The sequence below is a fragment of the Sipha flava genome, unplaced genomic scaffold, assembly GCF_003268045.1.
Source record: "Sipha flava isolate LNK unplaced genomic scaffold, YSA_version1 1_pilon_pilon, whole genome shotgun sequence".
Classification (NCBI taxonomy): Eukaryota; Metazoa; Arthropoda; class Insecta; order Hemiptera; family Aphididae; genus Sipha; species Sipha flava.
Genome location: NW_020272783.1, coordinates 4957505 through 4982840, shown reverse-complemented (window position 1 = coordinate 4982840; position 25336 = coordinate 4957505). Strand labels below are relative to the sequence as shown.

General features: G+C 28.1%; 2 protein-coding genes across 5 annotated transcripts; one reads left to right on the top strand and one right to left on the bottom strand.

The window, feature by feature from the left end:
* Positions 1 to 1535: 1535 nt before the first annotated feature.
* On the bottom strand, positions 1536 to 17495 carry LOC112682190 (pyruvate kinase-like). 4 transcript variants are annotated; one of them, XM_025552715.1, is made up of 10 exons: positions 8099 to 8353; positions 6012 to 6129; positions 5714 to 5937; positions 5461 to 5647; positions 5194 to 5403; positions 4939 to 5120; positions 3389 to 3634; positions 3107 to 3329; positions 2881 to 3037; positions 1536 to 1594 (listed from the first exon to the last, which is right to left on the bottom strand). In XM_025552715.1, exons 1-10 carry the CDS (start codon positions 8234 to 8236, stop codon positions 1582 to 1584), a joined length of 1698 nt encoding a protein of 565 aa, XP_025408500.1. In that variant the 5' UTR covers positions 8237 to 8353; the 3' UTR covers positions 1536 to 1581. The 4 variants fall into 4 exon arrangements, with proteins under 4 accessions (XP_025408500.1, XP_025408502.1, XP_025408501.1 ...); XM_025552717.1 differs by lacking the exons at positions 1536 to 1594; positions 8099 to 8353 and adding an exon at positions 17419 to 17495 and having other exon boundaries at positions 2679 to 3037; XM_025552716.1 differs by lacking the exons at positions 1536 to 1594; positions 8099 to 8353 and adding an exon at positions 8669 to 8948 and having other exon boundaries at positions 2679 to 3037.
* A 1042-nt stretch (positions 17496 to 18537) lies between these two features.
* On the top strand, positions 18538 to 23401 carry LOC112682192 (probable phosphoserine aminotransferase). The gene is made up of 8 exons (XM_025552718.1): positions 18538 to 18902; positions 19012 to 19139; positions 20503 to 20618; positions 20679 to 20840; positions 22452 to 22546; positions 22673 to 22842; positions 22911 to 23168; positions 23234 to 23401. Exons 1-8 carry the CDS (start codon positions 18840 to 18842, stop codon positions 23346 to 23348), a joined length of 1107 nt encoding a protein of 368 aa, XP_025408503.1. The 5' UTR covers positions 18538 to 18839; the 3' UTR covers positions 23349 to 23401.
* Positions 23402 to 25336: the final 1935 nt, after the last annotated feature.

Sequence of the window (25336 nt, the reverse complement as noted above, 5' to 3'; positions counted from 1 at the left end):
CTCCGGTTGCTATAAAAGCACCTGATAAAAGCATTTTTATTTCTGCAAATCGTTTTTCTCCGATTGCTCCTGCTACCGTTGATGAACCAATGGACACGACTGTCAATAACGAATCAAACAATGAAAATAAAACCTCAAAACCACCTCCTATTATCATACAAGATCAAATAAATTACAATACCTTCTGTGCAAAAATCATCGAATTAACTCATGCTACCGGCTTTGACTGTAAAAGCTCTACCAAAGGACTTAAACTCCAAACATATAGCCCTGAATCCTATAGAACAGTCATTAAATACCTCAAGATTAACAGTCTCATTTCACTCCTTTCAACTAAAAGAGGAAAAAGCATATCGTGTCGTAATCAGAAATCTACACCACACCACTGATACCTCTTTTATTACACAAAGAAAAACCTACAATTAAAAATAATAAAAGTAAATGAAATATTTTAATCTCCATTGTTTTGTTGCATATAAATATTTAAAAAATAAACATGAACGTTTTGGTTGAAAAAGGAATTTTGGATCTACACCCGATAACACAATAAAATCAGATTGTGTCTAATATTTAAAATATTTAATAATAATATTTATTTAATAATATTTATTTTCTAATATTTAAAATCAGTATTCTGTTTTGGCGTTCATCAAAACCGCACACTTACCGTTCATAACCGCACACATTTGGTTAACAGTTCCTTTCTCTCTGCACATTTTGCATGTACAGTTCACGTACGAGTCTCACACTAAATCTTTATTTTATCCTGGGACCTACTTGGAGTGATGTTACATATCAAATCGGGGGATATTTTCGTTTTTAACTGTCCGAGCCAGCGAGTGATCCCGCTCGGTCACTAGGTGTATTCATGTTATTTTAGATAAAGGTATACGCAATTGATATATATAAATTTGTGCGGTATTGAACGGTTTAATTTGACGAAAATATGTGGGATTAAATCATAAAAGTGTGCGGATTTGAACGATGTCCTGTTTTTGAAAGTGTACGGTTATGAACGACGCCCTTCTGTTTTGGTGAAACAATAAAGTTTAACTAAGTTAATAAAATTCATAAAGCATTAAGTATTTGAATTTCTAAGTTAGTCACGGCAATGAAAATAAGATGAGTACAAAATTTAACAAATCTCTAACCATTTGCGTGTACTTCATTTGCAATCTAATGACATTAATACTACCACATTATAGTCTATATTAGTGTATTACATGGATATATGCTGCAAACAGTATAGCCTATTATTGTTGATAATAAACTATATAAAGTATTAACACAGTATAAGAAACATAGGAAAAAAAGAAAAAACAATAGTATTTGTTGTTCTGATAAATCCATGTTATTAATTAATAATATTAATAATAACACAATCACAATTCTAAATTATGTTCATAGAAAAAAAAATCATTCACAATAAAATTATTAATTATAGTATTTGTGTTAGAACAATTGTTTGCACTGATCATGTTAGATGAAATAATATTTAGGATCTTCTAAATATAACACGGAATGATGTTTTTTTAACATTTACATTTTTTATTGCGGTATACTACCCAAATTTTGGACAACTCATTCCACGTTACTGAAAACAAAAAAATAATAAGTACTTAAAGTCACTAAATTATAACTTAAAATGAACAATGTCTTTATAGTTTACCTTCTTAAATAATATTAGTAAGCATTAAAAAAGTAATCGTTTTAATAATAAATACAAGATTTATTAGCTATTTTATTTCAAAAGCTTCATTGCAGTATTACGAAGAGCATACAAAGATTTACAAATATATAAGTCAAATCAAAAACTAAATTTTATTTTATACACACACCTTTATGCAACAAATTATTCAACCTAAAATTAATAGTTATTCTAAATTTTACATAAAACAATTATTCACCAAATAGTTCTTACTTAATAATCATTAACCAATAGATCATATATCTTTATAAATTGATAAATAAACCTGCAAAAATGACTTAAAGCAAATAAGTTTAATAATTGAGATATCCAGCAGCTAATTCAATATAATATAAAGCATAAAATATAAACACCGAGAACTTTTAATGCATACATATAAAGTACTCATCAAGCAAATATAAATAGTTCATTATAAGCATAATATAATTTTATATAAAAGCATTAGGTTATAATGTTGCATGAGTAATAATTTATTGATAGAATATTATAGGCAATTTAAAATCTGTGTTAATATTACTTATAAATTTCTTACTTCAGAAAAAAAATAGCTATGTTTTACATAAACAAAAGCAAAAAGCAAATAATCAAATAATTTTAATAGTAATCATAAAATCACATTGACAAAATATTAACTATATATTGTGAACATAATTTTTTTTTTATAAAAATTTGACTTAATAAAAAAATAAATGTGTATCCACTCAAATTTGAAAATTACATTAGGAGAATAAAAAGCAAGCAAAATTTAATGAATGTTCAAATATTGGAATAAAATGATAAAAATTTTAAGTGATTTAAAGTTATGATGGATGTTACAGTCCTGCTGATTAATTAATATATGCACAGCTAATTAATTAATTCATAACTCAAGATAATATACATATATATATGTTTTTATCATTATACCGCAATAAAACCAAATAATGTAACAAATATTAAATTCTCTCCTCTAAATGAATTAATGACAAGATTTAAAACATTTACTACACACCTAATATATTTTTATGAAACTGATAAATTATCATGGAATACATATAGTTGTAACAAAACATATTTATTTTTTCTATGAATGGGCTTTGTAATCTAATTATTTCTTTAAAACCTAGTGCCCATTTAATCACATTTAATGTTATTAACATGTAAGAGAAAAATCTTCTTGATCAGGTACATACACAATACGTAACGTGTTGGTGTATCCAGAACCCTTCTTCCATCCAGTGACAACCACCACAGGATCTCCGGTTTTAATAAATCCACGGGATTTTCCAAAGTTAATTGCATGTACAACACGAGTGTCCACATCTTTCAACCAATCGCTTAATGGTTTTTCTATAATTAAACAAATATAATTTAATGTGGTACAATGTATGATAAAATGTAATTATTTAATGTTCTAACCATTGTAATACAAAGGTAAAATTCCACGGTATATGTGGCATTGACGAGCAACTTGTGCATCTCTGGTTATAGCTATAATAGGACTACGTGGACGGTATTTGGAAATAAGATGAGCAGAATGTCCTGATGTTGTGAGTACAACAATGGCAGCTGCTTTGCTTTTATTAGCAGCATCCACAGCAGCAATAGCAGTTGTATGAGAAGCATCTAAAGGCACATTGACCTTAAAAAAATAAAAATAAATTACATCATTTTTCTATATTACATGTAATATGTACTTACAGCAGATGATAGATCAGCAAACAACTGCTTTTGCCAAACAGCGGTTTCAGCTTCTTTGCAGATAGTAGCCATAGTACGTACACACTCTAATGGGTATTCACCTTTAGCTGTTTCTCCAGATAACATAACACAATCAGCTCCGTCTAAGATAGCATTAGCAACATCAGAAGATTCGGCTCTAGTAGCACGAGGTTTCTTGATCATAGACTCCAACATTTGAGTAGCACATATTGCCGGTTTTCCAGCCTATAAAAAAGTTTCAAAATAAGTTTAAATTTATTAAATAATTTAAAATAGAAAATTAATTTGCACGTAATTTCTCTGGTGAAAATTTAAATTGGTAATTTATTAGGATGGGCCGATACCACTTTTTACCGATATAAAACCGATACCCGATATTATAATAACAAGTAAAAACTAAGTTGATTTTTAAAATATTACATAAAAATATCAACTTTTGTGGTAAAAACCATGAACCAATACTAAAATTAATCTGATACCACAAACCAATATTACATAATATTAGTATAAAATTATTTTACTGTGGCCCACCATAGTACTATCAATATTTAGTAATTAAAATATTGTTATTATTGGTATTAATGTATTTTATGCTGATGGTTCTTTTTTTTTTTGCGGTATAGGTTCAAATATCAGTTTTGAAAATTGTTGCGTGCCGTCGTTCAATCGTAAAGATGTTGAAGATTTAGGAAAATATTCCAAATAAAATACTCAAACTAAGTTAAACTGTTTAATGAAATATTTCTAAGAACAAATTATTTAATTAAATTAACAAATAAACTGGCGTGGAGGTGCTCGCTAAAACACGTCTTAAACACATCTGAATATTGGTCTATTCGGGATTCCCTTATATACCCCGCTTTTTATAGTTGACCCGGATCTAGTGAATACTAAATCACTTGTCATTTGACATTCTGGTTTGATGCTACTAGTATTTTGTGCGCCCAACCCAAGATTATCTATGTAATCAGTTGACCTCGTGAATTCTGCATTTTGCACATATCCTACTGATGCCTGTCTATAATAGTTGTTTTTAATATTTATTACATACTATTTGTCTTCTCTACAATATAACTCATAAAAACCTACATCTTAGTAATATATTATACTAATGCCTATTTATAATAGTTATTCTTAATATTACACCTTGGAATGTAACCATACGGTATATATAATATGTGTTTGCGTTACCCTCTGTTTTAAACTAATAGTTCCTTTCTATTATTTCGAATATTATATTATTTATAATCATTTCCCGATTTCAATTATTTATGATTTATGTGATCCCGCCTATGTTTTAAGAGTCATAAGGACCTACATCTATGTATGTCCGTAACAAAATAAACAGATGCCGATATTTCCGATATCACCAATATCGGCCGATATCAAATATTGGTTCTAGGATCGGCCCACCCCTAGTAATTTATGATATTTTTGTTAATAATAAACAGATGTTAAAATTAACAGAAATAATTCAATGCAACAAAATTTTACTAAAGATAAATAAAAACCATTGCACATTGAAATACCTTGTTGCATCTTGCAATCATAGCTTTTTGAGCCAAGAAGACTTTTTCTGGTGGAATTTCAATGCCTAAATCACCACGGGCTACCATAATACCATCAGAAGCTTCAATGATTTCTTGCAAATTTTTCATACCTTGATGGTTTTCAATTTTTGAAATAATTAATATTTTCTTTCCTTTTTCACCTTTAAAAATAAAATAAATATTACATAAAAATATCTGTAGTTGGTATACAACTAATTTAAGCTTTTTATTTACCTAAGATTTCTCTGATTTCTTTAATTGCAGCTGCTTCTCTGATGAAAGATGCAAAAATCATGTCTACACCTTGATCAACTCCAAATTTTAAATCACTCTTGTCCTTTTCAGAAACAGCTGGTAAATCTACTGGTACACCGGGTAAGTTTACACCTTTGCGGCTTCCTAATGAACCACCATTTTCAATGGTACATACAATAAAATTGCTACCTATAAACAAATTATCGATATCAATTATAAATAAAAATATCAATTTAATTTACATACCAATTTCTTTGACAATCAAAGAAATAAGACCATCATCAATAAACACTCTATTGCCTGGTTTCACTACTTTGATTATGTTAGGGTAGTCAACATAGACATTAGTGGCATTTCCACTATTTTCAAAAGCCTTGTCTGTAGATAAACGGATTTGTTCACCCTTCTTTAATTCTATTTCAGCTGAACCACCCTAAATATAATAAATTTATTTTAATAAAAATTATATAAAATTATCTAAGTTACCAAGATAACGTACTCCTTCTAATAAGCCAGTTCTTATTTCTGGGCCTTTTGTGTCTAAAGCAATAGCCAATGGACTATACACACCAATTTTCTTGCCATAGTTTTCAGCAGCTTGTCTCAAGTTTTTTATGGTATTAGCATGGTATTCATGGGAACCATGAGAAAAGTTCAAGCGACCAACATTCATGCCTGAATCAATCATTTGCTCAAGTGTTTCCACAGCAACCGAAGCAGGTCCTACAAGATTGTATTATTTATTTATTGTATACCTAGATCTACTGAAATTTTTAAATATTAATTGTTGCACTCACCAATAGTACAGATGATACCAGAGAGACGAACAAATTGAGCTTCAACATCGATGTCCAAGGAGCTCATGTAATCCAAATGAGTTGTGGTGTTATCATGATTCAATACAGTTTTAGCCATCTAAAATAAATAGAAAATAGAACTTTTGGTATAAGTTTAGCTTCAGATAAATAATTCAAGCAGACTTTGTGCAACTGATCATGAAATACTGGCCAAGTAAACTTCTTATGTATAGTAGTATGTAAGGAGTTTTTTTTTATAAATAAATTGCAAAATTTAAATGTATGGTTTTTAAATTTAAAACCATTATGTATAAAAGTAAGATAAAATTGAAAGAACATGGTATGAAAGTCAAGTCTAAATGTAAGAATGTCAAGCATGAGGACAGAGTATTTGTAAATGGTATTTAAGATAGCATAAGCAGTATTTGTAAATGGTATTTAAGATAGCATAAGCAGTAATAAGCAATACAAAAAAAAAAGACCGCCGCGCCTGTGCCAAATTGATCACATGGTCTTTCATTTATGATTGGCATACAAGTTCAAACAATTTGTATTCTATTGTCTTAGTATAAACTTTTAAATTTTGTTTGTGAAATTAACAAAATTAAAAAAAAAAGGAATCTTAAATATTTTTAATTATTTCTTTCAGAAATTAGTTGAAGTGTAATTTATTTACATTTTGTTTTTATGAACTTATTTTTCAATTTTTTTTTTTTTTCATAATAATAATAATAAGTTTATTTCAACATCAACAAATTTAAACATCAAATTTTCTTTAAGTACATCATTGCAGCAACCCCGATAAGTTTGAGCTAAGAGAAATCAATTATAGGTATTAATTACAAGGAAATAATTGAATAATAATAATAAATATTTATTAACTAATATTAGATACAAATTAATTAATTTTACTGTTCAAGAGTATTAATAAATATTTATCATTTAAATATACAATTATGTTTTTTAACCGAGTAATGTGAACAAATTCATCCAAAACCAAGTTTTAGTGTCAAATATTTATTAGGAATTAACTGTACTCGATATTTCAATTTTAAAGCAATATACATATTTTTAATAGATGTTTAGCTAATATAAATAAATATAAAAGTATAGTTTTAATAAACAGTTTGAATGCAATCATTAGTATACTTTATAAAATACTGAATTATATCCTGAATTCTGATTACTAAGATCCTGAATACTTAGAGTATTTTCAGAAATTACTAAAATATATTAATAAGCAATTATTTTTCATATTATACATTAAAAATACTTTTTTAAAAGTTACAGGTACTATGGAAATTTATACTAAATGAGTTAGTATTTCAGACTTTAACAATTTTTTTATGTTGGTATAGGAAAAACATACCCATTATTTTTATAACACCTCTAAATTAATTAATTTTTATTAGTTATTTTGATGTATTGACTTTGAGAATAATTGAGATTTCTCCAAGATTAAACTAGATCAGTGATTCACTGACCTTGGTTTTCAAGGTCAATGTATCATTTTATAATAGTTTTAAATAAGTATTTACATAAAAATAATTGATTATAATATTTGAAGATAAACATAGGTAAGACCCTTGCAAAAAAAATATAATTATCTGAAATATATTGAAAATGACAAAATGTCCAATTAAAATTGTTAACAATAGAGCAAAATAATAATTTCCCATTTTATTAGATCATCTAATTACCTAATTAAAAATGTATAATGGTATGTACAGTTGAATGAACAATTAAATTTATTTAAGAAAATTGTTAATCTACAGTCAATATTATGACCATCTGTTATTCAAATTAATAACATTTTTAAGTAGGTATATGATAATAAATGTAAGAGTAATTGTTTTAAATACAACTAATAGAGACTAAGGTCATATTAGTACTACAAAAGCTCAAACAAGAAATAAAATCACACATTAAAATGCATTAAAAAGAAAAATAGTACAAGTAAAAAATAAATGGCTTTTCTGAATTTTATACTACATAGAAGATATGTACAATACAAACACGGCGTGTTGTACAGCATAGACGTGTGCCTATGAAAACGATTATTTATCGTTTTGTTTACAATTATACACCTCGGGAACAATGAAGTTGGATCGCATGCGTTTCGTGAAGTAACCAAATCTGAAGGCCAATGCTGAATTCGTCGGAAGAGGAGTTTTCACGCAACCATTGGCTACAAAACGGAAAACAGCGGTGGACACACGGTGCATTTAAAAGTGCACGAACTATGGAAAAGTGAAATCGAAGATAAACGGGACGAGGAAAAAAAACATAAAAAAATTAACACCGATTACTTAGGGCGAGATACGAGTTAGGCGTATGAAAGGAAAGAAGTACCTGGTTAATCTAGAATCGCACACGTAATGCCGCCAAAGATAAGATAATTTTCGCCGTGAGAAAAAAAGATGAGTAAAAAAAGAAAAAAAAAGTGTATATAATAAGGTTCTACGCATAGAAATCCATATTTTACGATTCAAGGTTGCCGCAATGTCAATGATGAAAGTTGATCAGGGGCTGCGTATTGACGTTGATAATATCGGTAAATAATAATATTTTAGATGACACGACTCGACGGTAAATAATAATAAATATAATACAACGCAATGGTTTGTATAGTATATACAAATTTATCAGATACTCACATTGATCGTTTTTTTTTAAATTACGACGGCGTACGTTACGCGGAGGTAAACAACACTATTCGGACGTTTCGCAGTTAGTTATCGAAAGATTACTGGATTTGGTGGAGAAAGATCGGAGTCGTCGACAACAATATTGCACGGTGAATGAAGGGTTTTCGCGAGACGCTCAGGCAGACGAAGCTCAGAAGGTAATCGACCGGATTGGTGTGCCGCTGACTGAATGAACGTGTTAACGTTTTCGGTTTTTCCTGCGCGCTCGCCGGTAGGCTTCATTTCGCTCGTATCCCGTTTTTCTCTCTCGCTCGTTACGCACCGGTGGCGGGGAAACGAATTTAAAATAGAACGCTTTGCATGTCCGCCGTGATAACCTGCACGGCTCCGATCAAGGTGGATATGCTTACGGTTCGTCACAAAACGAGTAGGCAAAAACAAAATTTAAAATTAAATCGTTATTCACGGCGGACGGCCGGCCGGCAGATTGTACAAGCGTGAACATTAATATAATATTATTTTAAGTAAACGTTTCAAATGGGAATGAGAGAGAGAGAGAGTGATAGAAAATGAAAAAAAAAAGAAAGATAAATCCCGTAGTCGTCGGTCGAATATCGGTTACAAGTTCATGATGCTGACTGATAACAGCTGATCGACGCGTCGACCTCATACAACTGATAACGGGTGTTCTCGCGGATCCGTACAAAAACGTTTCATTTATGACAAGAAATGTAATAAATGAATGAAATAAATATAATGTATCGTAAATAACAATATATAATAATATAATAATAATAATAATAATAATAATAATTATAATTATAATAAAAATAATAATAATAATAATAATATTATTAATAAAATAGATCAATCTATTTTATGGTTTCAATATTATCCACGAACTGTCGAATTGTTCTCTCATGCAGTTTTGATCCAATTTTCGTGTTCATTCAATTTCTATTTATAATCCGCACCACCGCGGCAAGTATTTTCTCTCTTCCCTGACACAGCGTCGGAACTGTATCCGATCTAAGTTTTGAGTTTGCGTATTTTGAAAGCAGAATACACGTTGATCACGCGAATGCTCCTCGGTCGCTAATGTGTCAGATGTGTGTACACGTACGCAATATATTCATGACCATTCTAAATTATTATCAATTGGACAAAAAAAAAAAAGTTGAAATGATTACAAGTGAAAAAAATTAGTCGTGACATAATGATTATATTATTGTGGGTTATCGATTCGTGTGCGCGAGCCCCAGAAAACGATTACGATATTAAAAAACAATAATAATGTATGATTTCGCCGCTTGTTCGCTTATTGTTTTCGAATAGGCTTGAAAACCACATCAGAAATTTTGAGTTCTGTGACGTACGCGTATAATCTTTGGAAATACATCCACGAGTCAACCGCTATTTTTTTATTTATTAATTTCGTCACACAACTTTCGATTATTAGATCGCAGCAGTTAATTTCCGTACAGTGTGTTACTTTTAAATTCCGCCCACTCGAACTCGTTATCGTGGATGAAACAATCACGGTTTTGTTTTAGTGGCTAATCAACTGAATAAATATAAATCTTAAACTACTCGTAATTATTTGTACAAATCGACATAGTAAAATTTTTGTACATGAAACTACACGTATTGTAGGTAATTTATTTTTAAAGTAGTATTTTAAATATTTTATTGTTAACCAATTAAAATTATTTAATAATTTGTTTTATAACTGCTTTACATAATAAATGTTATTGTGATAATACAATTTGATAGATGGCAATAATGTTCCTTAATATTTCATCATTGAATGATATTTTATATTTATGGTGTTGAAATTGTAATTTAGTCAATTAGTGTAGTGCATTTTTTTTTAAGTTGACTCAAGTTTTGAGTGCAATTAATGATCACATATTAACAGTAATACCCGATAAATAAGTACCTATTAGAGAAAAAATTAGTATAGGTACTTTCTACAAGTTAGAAGTAGCAATATTCAAGATCAATAATCTACATTGACATTTAAACCGTCTCTTAAATGTATCATGTAAAATACAAATAACTTATAAGTAATTTTACTTAAGTATTAAAACTGCTTCATGGTATATGTTATAAATTAAACGATGACGGAAGTAAGTTATGCACTATGGTAAAAGTTGGAGGAATTTAATTTTAATTTTGTTGTTTTGTTTTTAAAGTACAATGAATTCAATTATGTATGCCGCATTAAATGAATGGCGTAGTACCTACAAATCGTTATAAACTTCAGCCCAATACAAAAACTTCCTAATGGGTAGTTAAATGAAAATACTATTCTCACATAATGAGTTTCTACAATAAATTTTAGTTTTCGCAACTGTTTATACGTATGGAACATAATCAAATATTTTATTACACGACACTTTTTAACCTTTTACAAAGGTTTTCGAGCTAGTATTATTTACAGTTATAACGATTAAACATCACAATTTTGAAACTCATCGATTTCGCGTCCATAACTTTATGTTCTTACAAAATGAATATTATTATCAAATTAAGAAAAACGAAGAGAAACTTTAGTTCTGTCATCACTGAGTAGATTGTTCGAAACTGTACAATTTTGAATCCATCTTAATCAATCAATTCTGAATGGCGACCACATAGAACTTCAAACGAACCTTTAGTTATTTTTATATTTTAATCTTTTTGCTATACATTTGTACAACAGTTTAAATTCTTGAAAAGTAAAATAATCTCGAGTGATATTGAAGGTAAAATGTAAAAAAATCCACTTTGTCTTGCTGAGAATTAAATCTCACACCATCAAATATATCACATACAACATTATCAATGTTGAGGGTAAAAGTAGAAAACAATGTACGGTGGAAAAAATATGCATGATATGAATATTATTTATTATATGATATGATTGAATTTAAGTAATTAATAAAATAAGAAGCACTACGGATATGCGTTATTTGACAAACTTGTTAATCGTGATATCTTCTAGATTATTTACATTTAAATATATTTTGGTTCATATATTAATGATTTTTTGTGAGTTTTATTTGTTTATTTATAAAACATTGATCCCACCACGCGCGTTGTATAATGTACACATATGAATCTGCAGCAGTGACGGTTGAGGTGTTTTTAATTGTCACCTTTTTAAAGCGGGCCAGGTGTAGAGGAATATTCTGACTATTGATTTTTAACCGGAAACCTTTTATTTTTGACACCTCACATTCCTATATTCACTTCTGAAACGTTTTAAAAGGTCACATGTTTTCATTCCGATAATAGTCAAAAATATGTCTTCAAGCTAGTTTGGAGGACTTAAACTATATTCAATGCAAACACACGAATAAGCGTGTAGTGAGTATACCGATATTATGAATACCGTACGGCTGTATTGTATACATTTATGTGCCTAGTTTTAATAAAACATGAATCAGCATCTCGCTGTCTAAACATCTGTTATCGTTATAATGTAAGTGTAATATTAATGAGTAAGTATTATATATGATAATAAGTTTGAACCGATTATGATTACATATTGTAAAACATTTGTCAATAATTATTTTTACTTAATTTATTGTTCAGTAAGCCGTTTAAATGTTAACTTTGAGATTTAATACGACTTATTATTGCGCAATAAGTGATAAACTATATTTTCGATTATTGTTTTCCTTGGTTATACTTATACAATATGTTATATCATATATTTTGCAAATACTTGATCTTCTTTTCTATATTACGTATACGATAAGAAAGATGTATTATTATGTTTGTATTCACCACTTCACCACATGGACCTTCATGACATACGGGTCCCACATTTATGTAGGTTCGTTCTATAAATCACATTTGTGTCGGTTGTAGGAAGCACTTAAATGAAAAGTTTAGGGAATTCAGCAGTCGTACAAGTTGAGAAATCTATCCTCGAAAATGAAGAAATGTGTCCAAATACGCATATAATGATGATGTTTAAATTTCCAACTGTTTTTAGTTTGCATGAATAACAAGTTTTGAGCATTAGTAATCCTACATGTTACTTATCCGAATTGAAAAGATATTGTTTTTGAACGTTTGTTTCTTTCGATTTGTTTTTTTTTTTTACATCATAGAATAATTTTAAACTCGAGCGATTATTAGCTTGTGTAAATATTTTACTTCATACAAACATTTTTAATTGTATTTTTAGGATTCATGCCATTAAAATAATTCTATGGGTATCAATTAATACTGATGTATCAATAATGTACGCGTCTGTCGCGTACTATAATACCTAATAATATAATAGTATGCGTTTAAAAATATTGCAATAATAATTCAGATTATAGTATGCTATCATAAAATTAATAAGATTATATTTTATGAAATGTTACGGTACGAATACTTCAAAATTTTAAGAAAGTGACAGACTTTCAACAGCGTTCAAAGATTTCCTTTTTAAAATAACTAGTTCTTCTTTTTGTTTTTGAAATCGTATTAAAAATTACTGCTATCTTGTATGATAAAAATTATTTTAATTTTAAATATTGTATGTGTATTTAAATGTTGATTATATGCAAATTATAATAATATATACTTTGATATTTTATATTATTTTATAATAAAGTATTCTTTTAACATGCTCAGCAGTACAGGTATAAACAAGGAAATAAATATTTATATGACTGTTAAATAAGATAAAATAAGTATCATGCTACAATTTGAGTTAGGTTAGCACTAATACACCATAAATTAAATATTTTATGTTGTTTTCACCATCGTATTAATTGTATTAATTATACAATAATCTATATTTGTCAAAAATCAGTCGCAGGAACTTTACCAAAACATTTTTAAAATATTTTAAGCAAAGCACTATGAAATATTATTTCATTAATAGTATGTGAAAATATAAAATATATATCGGCTGTGTATATGTTTGGCAATTAAAAGCAATCATTGAATTAAAAATAATAAATAAATATCTATATGTTCTTAAATAATAAATATATTAAGTGTTAATTGTTCTTTTGGAAATTAAATTAAATTAAGATGTTATTCGCAATAGTATAATTATTAATAAAATATAAGAAGATTTATATTAATATGATCTGAAATAATAAAAATATTTACTAATAAAAGGTATATTAATTTTTAATCAATACTCAAGGTTTGTAACTTTGAGCTAAAAATATAATAATATTTATAATATTTATTTAATACTATTGCAGTCAGCTTAGGAGAATATTTAATGATAAATAGATAAAATATACAGCGAAAAAAAAATCAAATGTAAAATATTTGATTTGTTATTGATGAAAATCAACCAAAAATACTACAATAAAGGTAAATCATTTTGTGTGTGTTTTTTTTATATTTTCTTTCTGAGGGTAAATAGTACCATTATAATAAAAGGCATTTGTATACCTGTTTGATTTTTAAGTGGAAAAATGTTTGTTTGATTAAATTTTAATATGTGAAATTGGAAACCATAGGATTTGTATATGATTTTATTTTGAGAGATAAATTCGCGATAAGATTTGTAAGATTTATTTATGCGTATATTTGATCTAAGTTTGAGGGGTAGATACCTGAATTTAAAATGGAATATTTAGATAGGGTGTATTTATTTTTCTTTACCGTCAAGAAAAGTTATTTTTCAAGTAGTTTTCTACCTTATACAGTTTTGATAGTTCGTTGAATAATTAAGGAATTAATATTTTACACGGATAAGACTTTTGTTTGTGGAATTATTTTAAGTATATTCGAAAAGTTAATATTACATTTATATTACATTAATAATACGTTGAAAAATTATCCTTTCCTATTATAATAGTCCAAACTATTAATCACTAAATTTAATTATATATATTTTTTTATTTAAATAAGATCATCTATCAAATTTAAATAATTCGAATTAATTCAATTGTAACCCAAGATATAAAGAAAACTGAACTTCTTTAGATTGAGAGTAAGATTAACTAACTAAAAGATACTTATTAACTAAAAAAAAATTAGAGCTTTTTTTTTTTAATTTGCTTTTTAGAGCTTATTTTTTTAAATTATTAAATTTTTATTAATTTATGCAAATGAAATAAGTTTGAAAAGTAGGAATAGACAGTTAATTACTGTCTAGATTATTAATCAGGTATTAGATGTATTAGAATTAAACGATGTACAAACACTCCGTTTTCAAATATAATATAATTAATGTAATCAATTTAATATTTATTTATTAATTTTTAATTAATTTAAACGAATATAATTAATCAAAGTTAAAGGAAACAATATTTGTTGATAATGTATCGTATAGTTTAGTAAAAACAAGTCTACGATGAATTATCATCGACATCTCATCGAATTCTATCGAGCGACATTTGATTGCAGTAACTTCGTCGTCTTATAATCGCTTACATGATAACTATTAAGCATACTTATATAATAACGTAAATTTGTTGTTCAAAATTACAATCAATTGAATTTTGACATAATTATTTAATGTTTTTAATTATTGATTAATATTAATAATAAACATATTAATTCATTTTGTTGTAAAATTAATTATTTTATTAATTTTAATCATGCCGATTATGAAAACATTCTCAAGTTTAATGAATACAATTTTCGTTTTATTTATATCAATTGATATTACTTCTTGATATTTATACTAATTAACCTTCATCAAAATCTAAAGGTTATTATACAGTTTCCATAATATAACATTGAACTGATGAACTCTTTTTTATATTTTTTTTTTATTAGAAAACATAATTACAATCTAAAAAACATTCAGTTGATGAGTTACAAACAACTAATATTTGAGTTGATGATAAATAAATATTTCAACATATTTGACGTACCTATAAGAATATATTTTTAAGTTTCCAGGTGATATCATTATTTTTACAATTGAAACTTTTAGATGTATTCAAAACACGAATCCGATAGAGTGTAAATAGTTTTATTTTTTTATTATGATTTAACTAAAGTCTGAACAGAAGTATAACATTACATTTTTAACTCCATATTTATCTGTTAACACCGTGTTAACTATAGAATCTTGAACTGTAAACATGAGTGTCGATTAGTATAATGAGGCGGATCAAAAAAAAATTAAAATAAAAATAAAATTCCCGTGCAAGTGAAATGGGAAATGCAATATTTTACAAATACCTAACATTTGTATTCTTTCATAAATGTAGGATTGAAAATCTTGGAGTAAAGGTATTTATTAGGGTGACCTGACAAATGGCAATCTGTTGGAAGTCTTTGCGTAATCCGACCAACATCTAATACTGATCGTTTGTCATATTCAGCCCACGACTGAAACCTAACATTCCTATTTGTCTTCACTATCCCCATATAGATATGGTCACTTATATTTCACATACGACAGTTTTGTTAATGATATATCAGCGATGTATTACCGAGGATATTTTTTCTTATCGGCACCGAATACCGCACGATCACACGGGAAGAGTTTCTATGAATTATGAATGATAAAGAAGATCTCGTAAATTGAAAGTATAATTAATTAATGTTTACCTGGGTTTACATAAATTATTCAAATACTGGAATCACGAATTTCCTGGGGTGAATCTGCTGTTTCTTAATTTAGGATCCGTTGAAGTATTTAATTTTCGTGATTAATTTAATAAATAATAATCTTGGTATTTTCTTCTGCGACATTTTCTTCGAGTAATTCATTTAAATTCGGTTAAGTACATAAAGGTTATGCTTTTTTAACTATACACAAAACAATCATCATCGCTATTTGTACGTTTTAATTTTTAAATTCTACACTCACGGCGATGAATTCGTTGGATGTACTTTCAAAGGTATACTACATTTTTAATTTGATAATTATATTGTTTATAATAATATTCATATACGGTTATTTGTGTCATGCATTATTAATTCGTTATTAATTTCACCTTTGGACATTTTATCGTTTTATCACAAAACAAAACGTGACAACTGTTTTTTTTTTTTACAAACCAATTCGTTATTTATAGTAAGAGTAATGTGATTAAAATGATCAAACACATATCTAAGTAAATTGCTTGCAATAGATTTTTTTAAGAATATAAATAATGTTTTCAATATAAAATGGTTAAATCTAAAAGTTATTTACAAAAGCTACAAAATCATTATTTTAAATAGTTACAAATTTGAGCAGTCAATTAATTTTATAGGTAGATATCAATTTAATATTCGACGCGAGAGACGAAATTGTAATAAAAAATAATTGCAAACAGTTGTGGTTTATATTTCTTAATTGGTAATCATAGAAATACATTTTATTTATGCATTTATATTTTATACTCGAAATGAAAATCATCATTGTTGGAAGAGTCCTATAGGAATAACCGTGTTACTGGGAAATTTCCTGGTGGGCTTGTTGGGAATTTGGGAATTAAAGGGTGCATCGCACAGTTGTTGGGAAATAACACAGTTTTATATTTTAGGCAATACACTATTCAGTTCACTATTCGCGTATGCCTTTTTTTAGTTTTTGTTTTTATGATACATTTCTGGACAAACTTGTAAATAAAATACCTTATTATATCCGTAATGTTATCATACGTTTACATTCTATTTTTAACCTACATTTATTTTACAAGTAGTAAATTATGTGAACACAATTTGTAATTTAATTTGTTCAACTTAATTAATTCATATAAATAAATGTGTATACATCTAGGATGTCTGAATGCATTTTAAAAGTATTAAAACAGTATTTAAATGTAATTAAAATCCATAAATACATACGCATTTATAATACTTACAAGGTTTTAAAAATGTGCGTGTATCACCATCAATCTTTAAAGGGATTGAATAAAAATGTATAAGATACAATTGATTTATTTTATAAATTGTACGTTAATATTGAATTTATATTGATAATCAGTTTCAATAACAAAATAATTGTCGAGGAAGAGTTGGCTTACACAAATACAGCAAGTTTCTTCTATAGATTTGGAATAGACTGATTTATACTAGTGATATTGATACTAGTGCAAATGTTGAATGGTAAAAATCAATAAATTACATTAATCAATTTGTTTACTTTTAGATAAACTTGTGGTTTTTACTATTTTGGTGGGGGATACTCATCAGTCTTGTAAACAGTGGGCCAAATATATGGGCACCATTAATTTGACCTAATCTAATCTAACCGGCCGGAAATAATATTGTTATAAAAAAAAAAAAATTATAAAAATAGCCACCAGGTGAGTAAAATCGTATTTTGCAGATTATTGTAATTTATTTTTGTCGAAGTTATCATTAAATAATCTTATTTTCATTCGTTCTTGGATTATTTCTTTCGAGATATTTTTGAATGACAATTCGTTCGGAGAAGAAAATATTTTTGTCAACTAGACTCACTCATTATCATACTGTTGTCTGTGCTCCTCGTGCTCCAACGGGATAGAAGCATTTGTACCAAATAGTTTTTTTTACTTACATTTAAGAATTTCAAATAAAGACAATCTACAATTGATTACACAAATAAAAAAAAATTAAAAAAATTAAATTTTTCGTGCGATATTCATACGAATAATATATATATATTTCGTGTGTATACAACTTAACTCCATTTTATCATGGTCGTACGCGCATACCGATAGTTATCGAACGGTTAAAGGTTTCGATTGTCAACAGACATTGTATTGACTACTGTGGAAAAGTAGTGTTAAAATTATGTTAAATTATGTTCGCGTTTAATTTTAATGCCGGATCCGGTCAGTTGACTGTACATTATTTCGATTATAACGACATGACGTGGTACGGTTACGAGACATACTCTGTGTCACACACACGCGCAAAGAGAGAGTGTTTATCATAATAATAATAATAATAATAATATGTCCTCCGGGGGAACACATATGTGCGACGTCGGCAGACGACATACCGCGTGGTTTTTCTCTCAACCGGTTATACCTCCCGTTAGAATCGTTCAGTCGGTGTATCTACCCGTTGCTGTGTGCACGTACTCTGTAGAGCAGTTGCCATTGTATTTCACCGCGTGAAAATATAACCTCTTGATATCAATAATATTCGCATTTTTCAGTTAAAGACGTTTTTGACGATTTTATTCGATTGTTTTCGTCTGATTTACAATTTCGTATACCGTTGACAAGCACTTGCGTGCGCAATTATTTCGGCAGAGCAACGATTAACTCAGTACAAGGCACAATCGGCAGAAATGGCGCCGTCTTCAAAACAAGTGATAAATTTCGGCGCAGGACCGGCCAAGGTGCCCAGACAGGTAAAAATATTAATGTGTTTGGCTTTACGACATTCGCATCCAAATTTCCGCACGGTTATTCGATTTTCTTTGATTTTTTTTTTCGTCATCTACGTTTTCCCGTTTTCAGGTTCTCGAACAGGTGAAAGAAGAACTGTTAGACTGTGGTTGTGGTATCAGCGTTATGGAGCTCAGTCATCGATCCTCTGAGTACGCGGCCATCAACAACCGGGCAATCGCATTGTACCGAGAATTAATGTAAATATAAGGGCATAATAATTTTTGTACGCCCGACGTTTGTCATCGTTGCATTTATTTGCATTTAATTAATTGACCATATCCGTAATACATAAGGTACCTAAGGTATGTGCATGTAGTGGCTTAGATTTTTTAGCGATAACGATTACGCTTTAAAAAAAAAAAAAAGATCGCAGTGCGATTTTTTATTCTAAGAATTCTGTTAAAATATTAGACCAAAACTGATAATAATTACGTTCCATTTCCTAATTTATTGAATAATTACTAACATAGAACAATTGTACATATGCTAATATGTAAACGTCAAAATTTCAATACGAATAAATATTTTGGTTTCTATAGAGGAATGATACATTTTTTTTTTTTAAGAATTAAAATGGACTTTTTTTGAAATAAAACAAATTCATTGGTTGAAAAAATATAAAATAATTACTTAACACTTTTAAAGCATTTTTGTTCTACTTCTTAAGAATAATTATAACATAATGATTAAAATCATAAAATGGTACAGGTATAAAAATGATTTATTATGCATTCAATTTAATTTGATTTTAAGTAGTGACGAATTTTATGTGGTTTTTTTCTACAAAAATCTTTTTTGAGAACATTATATTTTTGAAGCATTTCATATACTTCTTGATAAATGAAAATAAATTGTACAGAACTACTTTACACTAAACATGCGTTTTAAGTTTTCTTGGTATTTTGAAAAATTCAATCTCAAAGAGCAAAACCATGAAAATTAAAGCATTAAAGCACTGACCTGCTTTTAACAAAATCGATTTTAATAATTCAATGTTGTATTTAAAAAAATAATTATCTCAGTGATTTAAGATTTTAGTTTATTATTTAATTTAATTATTTAGTTTCAAAGTTTTTGTGTTTTGCTTAAATTTAAAAGTAGGTATTCAAATTTTTGAAATTGTATGTGTTATTCATGTTTTATTCTATACAATTTAATTTTAATGTATATGATATCTGTAAGTTTTATATATACATATAATAAGTAAATAATCAAGTAAATAATCAATTAATACAAAGTAAATAAAAAAAATTAAAAAGTTAAAATGTCATTGAATTTTTATGTATTTTAAAAAGGGAATTTATTAAAGCTTTAATTATTATTTTGTACATTAATGCAAATTATATTATTAAATAGTGTTGAAGTTTAATGTTTTTTATAGAACCTTTTAATTACGTTACCTATTGATATTATTAATATTTAACGTTTTTAGTATAAATTATATTTGAAATTAAAAAATTATAAATTTTATGCTGAAATATCGCGTGTGCAATTTTAAGTTCATGTTATACAAATTATATAAAAAATATTTATGTTTATAATGAATTGAAAATATTACAGAGGCATCCCAGAAAATTATAAAATATTATTAATGCAAGGAGGAGGAACCGGTGCTTTTGCTTCAGTAGCGTTGAATTTAATGCATAGGGGTGAAAAAGCTGATTATATATTAACAGGTGATTTTTTTTCTTCATCGTTTTGTTTATTTATTTAATCTATCTGATTTCTTTTGACAGGCGTTTGGTCAACAAAAGCAGCTAATGAAGCATCTAAGTACTTAAAAGTTAACCATGTGTTTCCAAAACCTGAGAAATTTAACGCGATTCCTGATCAATCAACATGGAACCTAGATCCAGAAGCTGCGTATGTGTATTATTGTGATAACGAAACAGTGAACGGTAAGAAATGGTTTAGAATGGGCTATTATAAAGAGATGAAAATTATAAGGGACAACAATTATTTGCAAGTTGATTGTTGTATTTTATTTCTTTGCTCTCTTCAAAAACATTGAACGGTTTATTTTTTTTTTTTTATTTAATACTCCTGTTTAAAAATAACGGTTTAATATAGTTTTCATAATTTATCTTCTGTAATGTTCAGAATATCAAATATAGATGAATTTTTGGTTTTCAAGTTTAAAACATTGATTCTCAAATTGAAAATTGTATTAAATTAATTTAAAACTAATGTCCTACAGTTTTTTATTTCTTATTAGGCTCGTTGCTAAAGCATTTTATGATTTTAAAATGAGAAAATGTCATGTATTTTGGAGAATTATACTTATACAGAAACTGTTTACTGCATTAGATTCTTTAAATACCTAAATAATTTTTGAAATTAGATTAAAATCTATAGAAAAGTTAAATCAACGATCATTTCAAAAACATCCTATGATTTAGTTTTTAAATGTGTTATAATTATAAAACTTTTTTTTTTTTGTTTTTAATTAGTTTTATTATGTAATCTGTAAATATAATATTTTTACAATAAGTATTAGTGCTGTACAGGTAGAAATAGAATAAAAATAAAATAAAAAGGAACTGTTGACTTCTACTGATGAATCCATCCAGCGATGGAACTTCTTGACATTGTGAATGGGTTATATTCAACCAGGAGATCCTGATACCATTTGTGTCTTAAACGTCTTCTAGGGTCACCTGGGATGTTGAGGTCAGATAAGTTTGAGATTAGGGGATGCGATGGTTGGAGAGATTTGAGTGGAATCGTTTTTATAGAGTTTTGGTTGTACTGTTGGAATGGAGAGGTCATTATGGAGTGTATCGTTTGAGATATAAAATAGGGCTTTGGTAATTTATCGAAAGTATTTGGATTGGAATGTTTGAATTTTCTTTATATTTGATGGTTTGGTCGAACCCCAAAGTTGTTTACTATATGACCATATGGGTTTTAGTAATAGTTTATAAGTATTTTGTTGCTCAGATTGATGTGTTTAGAAGTTAGGATAAGACGTAGTTGACGGATCGGTTATTCAGTGCGATACTTTTGATATGGATGTGGTGGGCCCAGGTCAGTCAACGGTCCAGGTGGAGGCTGAGATATCGGACATGACATTTTGTGTGGGTGGGATGGGTAGGTTATTGAAAGTTATGGTAGGGCAGTATCTTGGTCTTAAAGTAAAAGTGCAATGGGCGGATTTTGACCCATTTATCTTAATTCCCCAGTCTTTATATCAGGTTTGGAGTAGATTTAAGTGGAATTGAATGAGGTTTGAGGCTATTTCAGGTTCTGAGTTAAGCGCCATAATGGCATTGTCAATAAGTCACCTGTGATTGAATGATTAGTTGTGGGTTGGTTGGAGGTGTATTATAAAAATTAATTTAAAAAAATGATAACAACTAATAATTGTATACTAATAATAATTATTAGTATAAGATTAGTATTAGTATATAATATATAGTATTAGTATAATTATTATACTTCACACTCAATTTTGAAGTTTAAAATAAATTATTTTTCTTAAATTAATGATAATTTTTACATTTGTACAGGTGTCGAGTTTTCTTTCATTCCCGAAACTAAAGGCGTGCCATTGGTGTGTGACATGTCATCCAACATTATGACGAGGAAATTTGACGTGAGCAAGGTAAATAACATCAAAACGTGTATCTTATATGACCATCTTCTCTTTTTCTCTCAATGATGATGTATTACCTTTTCGATGTTGAAGATATGAGATGTAATCATATTAATTTTGCCATTTCGTCCACAGTTCGGTGTGGTGATTGCTTGTGCGCAAAAGAATCTCGGTCCCTCGGGTATTACTGCAATTATTATTCGCGAAGACCTTCTAGGAAAACCGAGTCCACTTTGTCCTCAAGTTTTCGACTATACATTATTCACAAAAGAAAACTCTTTGCTCAATACACCTCCAACTTTCATGTAAGTTAATTAACTTTCCACGTGCTAATAAAAAAGCAATTCGATGATTATAATACATTTCTATTTAGAGTTTATATCTTCTCGCTGGTATTAGAATGGGTTAAAAATCAAGGAGGACTTGTTGCCATGGAAGCTAATTCAAAGGCTAAAAGCGAGTTGCTGTACTCAGTTATTTCGGATTCTCAAGGTTTCTATTCATGTCCGGTCGCTAAGGACTGCAGAAGTCGTATTACCGTGCCGTTTTGCTTGAATGCAGGACCCGAAGCTGACAAGCAGTTTTTAAAGGAAGCACAAGAATTAGGATTCTTACAGCTTAAAGGGCACAGGTATATAATGTAAATATTTATTAATCCTGATGAAATTAAAAATCATATGAGTTATTTGTTCGTAGATTGGTGGGAGGTATCCGAGCAGCCATGTACAATGCCTTAACATTGGACGAAGTAAAAATCCTAGTTGATTTTATGAAAACATTTCAAGAACGTAATCCACAATATTCTGTTTGAACAAATATTAAACCATTCGATATAAATATATTTATATATATGTATTATATTCATTTTTTTTTAGTTTGATTTTTTGACATTTTACTTAAAGCATTCATTTATATAAATATATATATATATATATAAATAGTGTTCCCAATTTTGAAATTTGATCGTTGAAAATTAATTCGTGTTGATATGAAGCGATTGTACATCATACAAGAATGAGTCGTTAATGTTTTTTGTTCATTGACAGAACAAAAATTATTCCGAGGTACATGTATATACTATTTTGATTTTATTTCCATTGACAAAAAAATAAATACACAGTTTGCGAGAAACGAAATGAAAAAGAGTGAGGGAGGAGAGCGGAGAGAAAAGAAGTTAGGAGAGAGAGAGAGAGAAAGGGAGAGAGAGCTTTTAGTGAAATAGGATATTTTATTATTACCGAGGAGGTCGAAAGGATAAATCAATGTCACGGACGGGTAGCGCCCAGATGGCGGAATAAATTAGCGTTCAGTTCTCCTAAAAACGCGATTTTCAACAGGCCAACGTCGGACTTAATAATAAATGTATGGAATTATTTGAAACTTTAAAACTAACAGGACACACGCAAAACCTGGAAAACATATTGATCAGTATTTGATTTAACCTCGTCAAGTAGTAACTTTAAAGGTATTTTATGAAATTTATGTTTTTAATGGGAAAAAAAAATTTATTTTGTGTCTAAGAATGTGTTGGTATTAAAAAATGATTATGCTTATATGTATATATTCACATAACAGATGATCCCTTCACGATTTTCACTGTAAGATTATAAGTATTATTTTACATTTACTGTTATTAAAACATACGTGGTCAAATTAATAAATATCTTAGGAAATCCATCTCCTTGAACATTTATTGTACTTGATAAAATTCATGATTCACTTACGTACATGATTAAAATTATTTTCATAGTGAAAAAGTTCAAATTTATCAGTTTTAGTGTCTTGAATAATTTATCAACGCTTCATTTACACATTTCAATTTTAATGTCAATGCATAAGTAAAGTGTAAGATGTAGAAATAAATTTAGTATATTTAAATAATTAAGTGAAAATACTGAATCGGATTCAATTTATACTATTATTTATTTATTATTAACTCGTTAGTTAAATGATCATCCGAGAAATGTCAATAATTGTATAATATTTGTGTACCATTATTGATTAAATGACGTCAATCTATAAGGGTTTTCCATAAAAATGTTATCACAATAATTCAATGAAATAACTCACTGTTGGAGTCAGTAATGTATTATTATAAATATAAAAGTTAAATTTTTATAGCCTATGTAGTATGAAATCCATAGGATCAACACTTTTTGAGGTTATGACAATTTACGAGTTTCAAAAACTTATAAATAGGATGTAAAATATAATTTAATTGTTATTACCCATGAATACGTCCGTGTTTTATTATATTTTATATTTTCAAGTACAACGCTAATGATATTTGATTCAAATGTTTAAGTACTTTTGTATTCTTATTAATATTAACAATATACATGTCATATGATAATCACACGAGGGTTTTGAGTAGTGTCGTTTTCTGAATTTATTTCTAAAGGGTCTTCTCGAATGTACTTACCAGTTAAAATAATTGTGAATCATCGCAAAAAAAATAAAAATTGAATTGATAATATCATTAATATGGTTTATTTTCATGATAAAAATCGGTATAAAATATTTAAAGAAACTTTCATTGAGTGAACAACACTATAACATAAATAATAAATATAATGTAATACTTGTCAGAATATATTAATATAATTTTTTCGATTGGTAATCATAATAATTATCAAAAACGATTCAGCAGATCCTCTCGGATAAACCTTCGGATTTCGGTTTAGAAAACACTGAAGATAAGGTATATTGCACGATTTTCACACGTACGTAAACATTCATCTCCATAACAGTATGTACTTTTGTTTATATTTTATGTAATAAAATATACACTAAGCATAA

What these genes read in the sequence shown, in the direction of transcription:
- LOC112682192 (XM_025552718.1), top strand. Translation starts at nt 18,840, where the DNA reads ATGGCGCCGTCTTCAAAACAAGTGATAAATTTCGGCGCAGGACCGGCC. An exon ending in CGGCCAAGGTGCCCAGACAG is followed by an intron (nt 18,903 to 19,011) that starts GTAAAAATATTA and finishes TCCCGTTTTCAG; the next exon opens with GTTCTCGAACAGGTGAAAGA. An exon ending in TTACAGCTTAAAGGGCACAG is followed by an intron (nt 23,169 to 23,233) that starts GTATATAATGTA and finishes ATTTGTTCGTAG; the next exon opens with ATTGGTGGGAGGTATCCGAG.
- LOC112682190 (XM_025552714.1), bottom strand. Translation starts at nt 8,236, where the DNA reads ATGCACCGTGTGTCCACCGCTGTTTTCCGTTTTGTAGCCAATGGTTGC. An exon ending in CCAACTTCATTGTTCCCGAG is followed by an intron (nt 6,130 to 8,098) that starts GTGTATAATTGT and finishes TATTTATTTTAG; the next exon opens with ATGGCTAAAACTGTATTGAA. An exon ending in AGAAATCAGAGAAATCTTAG is followed by an intron (nt 5,121 to 5,193) that starts GTAAATAAAAAG and finishes TTATTTTTAAAG; the next exon opens with GTGAAAAAGGAAAGAAAATA.